This window comes from Pinus tabuliformis, chromosome 9 (genome assembly GCF_031772625.1).
Source record: "Pinus tabuliformis cultivar Carrire ecotype Pingquan chromosome 9, CPIR1, whole genome shotgun sequence".
In the NCBI taxonomy this organism is placed as follows: domain Eukaryota; kingdom Viridiplantae; phylum Streptophyta; class Pinopsida; order Pinales; family Pinaceae; genus Pinus; species Pinus tabuliformis.
Window position 1 is genome coordinate 1,193,897,304 of NC_142307.1, and position 6,368 is coordinate 1,193,903,671.

General features: G+C 35.1%; 1 protein-coding gene across 1 annotated transcript; it reads right to left on the bottom strand.

Moving 5' to 3' along the window:
- Positions 1-1,424: 1,424 nt before the first annotated feature.
- On the bottom strand, positions 1,425-3,960 carry LOC149152821 (protein HOTHEAD-like). Its single transcript, XM_089438343.1, has 4 exons — positions 3,719-3,960; positions 2,955-3,608; positions 1,921-2,764; positions 1,425-1,820 (listed from the first exon to the last, which is right to left on the bottom strand). Exons 1-4 carry the CDS (start codon positions 3,819-3,821, stop codon positions 1,781-1,783), a joined length of 1,641 nt encoding a protein of 546 aa, XP_089294469.1. The 5' UTR covers positions 3,822-3,960; the 3' UTR covers positions 1,425-1,780.
- Positions 3,961-6,368: the final 2,408 nt, after the last annotated feature.

Below are 6,368 nucleotides of genomic sequence, written 5' to 3' on the forward strand. Positions count from 1 at the left end.
ATTATTCATGGATTAAATTTTAGATCTTTCTAGTTTCTAAAATCTAAATTATGGGGTTATGGGATTCACATAAGATTTGAAAATTTTATTTTAGGCTTGATCGAGCTTAATGTTGACCACATAAATGGCTCCCTAATCAATCTATTTGAATTTATTATTTAAGCGCGAGGTCCTAAAAACCACAATTTTAGCACCCCTTCTCCAGATTTATCTACAACATAATTTTGTAGCCTAGCAGAATTAGGGAAAAAATTGTCCTTAGGTAGCATAGTTGATCATGTTGGATTCATGAAGGAATCCTCTATCAAATGACATATGAGTTTGACATTTTAGAATTCATATGATATTTTAATCTAATTTCTTTTAAACATAATGCTTGAAATTTTTTTGGACAGTTTTAAAAAGGCAAATAAAAAATCAATAACATAAAATATACACAACTAAGAAATTTCAAAAAATACAACAATGTTCGAGTCCTTCAAAAGGATACTCTTGGTGTTTCAATTTATTAGGCGAAAACGTGTCAAAATGTAGTTGAAATATTAGGCCAATTACGCGAACACATGTGTCTTCAAAATGCACTTAAAATATTATATATAAATAATTTTGCAAAAAATAAATTAATATGAAAAGCTTCTCTCCAAGTAAATTATGCTTATATATATATATATATATATATATAAAATATATATAATTTTGCAAAAAATAAATTAATATGAAAAGCTTCTCTCCAAGTAAATTATGCTTTATATATATATATATATATATATATTAATTACATATTTTAGACTAAGTTATGCTACACAAACACGGGAATGCCTCTTAAGATATATTGGAATTTGCAAGGACAAGCATTTAATTTAATGGAAAATTGACATATTATACAACACTACTTTTTTTTGCAAAAATATTATTAGGAGAGCAATATAATTGTCTACAAATTGGGGTTTTACTCCTTCAATTCCATAAAAGACTAAAATTTTGACATTTCATAAGCACATTTGGTATACAAATTGGGGTTTTACTCTTTCAATTCAATAAAAGACTAAAATTTTGACATTTCATAATCACATTTGGTGGGAAAAGTGTAACCCATCTTCATACATTCACTTTATTAAAAATATTATAATTTTAAAAAATGAATACAAATTAATTATTATATTATATTATATTGATATTAATAAATGGAAACAATATTAGGATTCTAAATTTATATAAAATTTTATACTTTCGTCAAATAATTATATATATTTTATATTTTCATTAGATAATTATATGCATTTGGTCAAAGATAAACAATTTCAGCCCATAATATATTCATTAATATATTTTTAATATAAATAACATAAATATTTAATTAAATAATTTAAAGAATTAAAAACAAAAGGTCACGTAAAGGCAATTTCATATAAAGGATGATATAAAATTAAAACGAGCCATTGCAAATAGTTCCAAGAGGTACAGTCCCCACGGATGACATATGTTCCCAGCTGAAACACATGTTTAAAATGAACTCAATCTCCCAGGTCAAAAATGACTGCAACGTATATGCCCAACCAGATAGCTCGAGACTTATTATGACTTATAAAGGGATAAGCGAGACTTATTAAACGCAACTGCGAATTTTTATTAAATGCGAATATAGTAAATCAAATCTACCAGTTGAGAACGTAAATCTTCTTCAGTTATGTAAACCTTGTCGATATTCTTTATCAATGTAAAGCAAGTATCGACGTCAAATATTGCAGCTGCCTGCCAATGCGAATGAGGGAGATTGCTTTCAGTGACCCCACTCTTGAAGAATCTTCACTGCTACATATCTGCATTCATACACCACACCAATATTATACTTCACATCCATTTCTGTGTAGAGAGAAAACGATGGAAACCCAATTGAAATGTGCAAAATATTTGAATTACCTGCCGAGCATCATAGTGGTTGCTTGTGGGTTGGTGCCAGGACTGTCTGTGAACGTTGACACGTCCACAATCCTCAGATTATCAATTCCCTTCACCTCATACCTCTCGCTAACCACAAACCCAACTTCACATCCTCCATGGTGATGATACATTGTGTCCAGCGTATCACGGCAGAACTGTGCCATGGCTGCGTCGTCCCAAATGTTTTTTGGCAACGCCCGCCCACTGAAGTTGAAGCCATGAGACGAATCAGCATTAAATATCCGCATAGATGATGTGTCCAGGAGTTTAGCTATCACCCTCACGGCATCCACGCATCTCTGGAGGTCCAGAGGGTGAGAATAATAGTTGTATCGAACAGATGGATTGTCTCGAGGATCCCTGCTGCGTAACCGAAGCTCTCCCCTCGATAACGGAAACGCCAGCTTCTCAATAATTTCTTCATAATAAATGTTGCTCTGGTTTGGGCCGTGTGGGGATGCGCTGCCATTAACCAAGAGGCTCACGTGCTCGATGTAATTTTGAGAGCCTTTAAGAATACCCACTACCTGTAATGTGTAGAATTGGTGAGATTGCCAGATTACGGACGCACGAGGGTTGTCTTGAATCCTTTGCCCTACGAAGGGCGAATGTAAGAGTACAGGAATATTGAATTCTTTGAGAAGTTGAGATGGGCCAATTCCGCTCAACATCAGCAGCTGGGGGCTGCCTAGGGCTCCTGCGCTAAGGACTACCTCGCTGGAACGTGATGATTCATTCAGAAAAACTTGATAAGAGTGTCCATGGCCGTCCATGAATTCAACACCACTTGCCCTCGGCTTCGGAGAGGAGCCATCCTTCTTTTCTGCGTGATCCATTTCATACTCAAAACAGTCAATCTATGTTTACGATCTGGATCTCGATCTATTAGTCCAATCTTTATTATAAGTGATTTGAAAACCATGTAAACAATATTATCAACAAATGTTCTGACACATAAGTCATGTGTAAGAGAAATATAAAACCTAGAAATAATGTGATGCTAAATAAATTACCCTCTTCTGGACAATTGAAGAGAATCCTGCTGACGGTAGCATTGAGAAGGACTACGATATTGTCGGGATTGGCTGACCTGAGAAGATCTGCTGCTGTGTGTCTTTTGCCTTTGTTGTCAAAGGTGGAGGCGCTGATCTTGGTTCCATCCAAATGATCCAACGTATATCCATTGTATGGAAGAACCCCTGCTTCCAGGAGGCCATCTCTGATAGCCAACGACCAAGGCGACAGTTGATACGGTTTGAAGGCATTCTGCTTCTCCACCCATTCATACGACTCCTCTACAAGTCCCTCGTCCCATCCCACATTACGAACATATTCGGAGCCCGCCCTACTGTAGAAGCCCGCATTGATAGCAGTTCCGCCGCCCAGAACTCTCGCTCTCACATTACTCACTCCATCCTCTGAAATAAACGTCTGCGCTATAGAAGTGTAATTGTCGGTCTCACCGAACACCTTACCAAAAGCGTCGGCGTTCTCGATGTCGGGCACTCCATAAGGAGATCCTCCCCTCTCCACTAACAAAACCGAATACTTGGTAGAAAGCGTTGCGGCCAAGGGACAGCCGGCCGTTCCTCCTCCAACTACAATGTAATCATATTTTCTTGCAGCTGCTTTCTCCCCATCCACAGTCATAAACACAAACGGAAAACCTGCGAATCATGAGACCCATACATAAAACAAATAAGGCGGCATTAATTCGACCATATGGTCTCATCATTATATAACTGTCCGTCAATTCAATATCGTACCATCCTCTTACCGGAGGGTGTTGTGGCTGTCTGAGAAGATGGCAAGATGCTCAACAAGATTAGCATGAGCACAAACTGAAGCTGGACACGAATATTTGCAACCATTATCATCATCGTCTCCCTCGCCAGGAATTCAACTCCTTCGCTTCTCTGAAGATGTGGTTCGATTTCAGAAGTTATTTATAAGCGTTTGGATTGAAAAGTAACATTATGGAAATGATTTAGAAGAAGCCATGTGAATTAATCGATGGAGTTCAGGAAATGCAGACGTCAAGTGTATTAGTAATATCTGCGACTCATTGACATTGACAATTCACTTCAATCTTTCTCTATTCAATGCGCAGTCGACATTGACGTTTCAGGCGATCGTTGACAATTCATTTCAATGTTGCCTGATTCTATTCGTTGTCTCTCATAATTCAATTTGTTATATTCATAATTCAATACCCGGATTGTTCATAAGTCACTTCAATGTTGTCATGTTCTGTACGCAACAAGGAAAAAAATGAGAGTTCCCTTATGATACGCAACATTTAATTCAACACATGTGAAAACTTCAAAATGTCCGCTCCCTTTACGGAAGTTTGAATTCAAAAATTAACGATGCCAAAAATTGCAACTGGAACGGAAAAGCCTCCACGTATCTAAGGGAGAAAACCACGTATTGTTTTAAACATCGTAGGAAAATGAGGCATTAGCTTGAATTTCTTAGCTACAAAACTTCAATCAATTATGAACATAATACAAACTTCGAATTTAATTCATAAACTTCCTATGTATAATTCATGACATTTAATCACCTTGAGTTGAAATTCTTTAAGTTTGTTATCAAGCTAACCAATTTCTAACATAAATTATAATAAATAGAAAATTATCTTTTCCAGAACATTCAATCAAACTCATTCAAATTTGAACATTGAAAATCCAACTCATTCACCTAGGAAGCCATTACAAAATGGTACTCTTCCTGAACGACTTTGCTGACCTTTCGGAGTAGAATCCATGACTTTCGAGACAATTAAACTATCATCACATCAGTTTTCATCCTTTGCTCTTCTTCTGACTTTGCTAACCTTTCGGAGTAGAATCCATGACTTTCGAGACAATTAAACTATCATCACATCAGTTTTCATGCTTTGCTTTTCTTCTAAATTTTAAAGGGGAGGGGCTAGTTACCCAGCAGAAATATTATTTTAAATTTTAAAGGGGAGGGGCTAGTTCCCAAGCAAAAGTATTATAGGTTTTTTTTTTATTACATGTATAAGTATCAGTTTTCATGTTTTGTTTTTCTTCTAAATTTTAAAAGAAAGGGGCTGGTTCTCCAACAGAAGTATTATAAAGTCTTCTTTTTATTACATTGTATAAGTATCAAACAACGCTGATAACTGTCACATCGAAACCATTATACAACAGAATATTCGCCATCACCAAAATATACGCCATGAAACAGTATACGCTGCAACATCCTCGCAGCTCCACATGATTAGAACGTGACCAAGGTACATGCACACCAACTACCCGACACTACCCGACAGCTACATCATGCACATGAGTGCATGTTGTCAATTTGTTCGCAAAATCTAATCCAAATCCGATATTTCAATCAATCAACGTGTAATCTCAATCAGCTTTCACGTTTTCTCTTTGATGGTTAGAATCGAGTTCTTAATTACTATCTAATTCATAAATATATACATATATATTATTAAAATTTTAGTTTATTATTATTATTATGAAATGTAATTACTTTAGTAATATAAAATAAAGGTCGATAAAATATGATATACATTAATTCATAATTGGTATAAAATTATATATGAATAGCAAAAAATGGAAGGCAAAGTCGTAAACCCAGGTGGGTCAAGTAGTTAAGGAACAATTTCATCAAAAATATGATCTAAAATATAATTATAATATATAATCTGAAGGGAACAATAATTACGCATATCAATTAAATCTTAATAATGAATAATTTTTTAATTTTCTCCATTATTATCGCTTCTTTTTAATGGAGAAATGTGTTTCCTATCACACTTAAAAGGTTCATACATCTAGTTTCATTTCCCAGAGGCTTTGTAAAGATGTCAGCCACAATTAGTATTACAATAAACTAAATCAGTTTCCTTAAATTACATATTTTCCAAAAACATTGATGATGAGTCTCAATGTGTTTAGATCTTGCATGGTACACACGATTGTTGGCTAGTTTGATTGAACTTTGATTAACACATTTAATTTTTGTTCTTCTCCCACATCTTCAATAACTTACCTCAACCAAACTTCTTCACAAGCACTACACAAATCTTTATATTCAACTTTAATTGATGACAAAGAAGCAATTGGTTGTTTCTTGCTCTTTCGTGCAAGGATCTTGGATCCAAGGCTAAATGCAAATCTTGAAGTTAATCTTCTATCATGAGGGCTGATTTTGAATTATAATAACATGCCAACTCAACATAAAAATCATCGTAGATTTAATAACAAAATTAACAATGCCTTTTAGATATCAAAGGAATCTCTTCGCTGCTTTCCAATAGATTTCCAGAGGCTTGGTCGTGAAGTCACTTAGGATGTTGATTGAATATAATATGTCTTGCATGGTTTTAGTGAGATAGTTTAGACCTCCCACAGACTACCGATACAACATACCATCCACCTCTC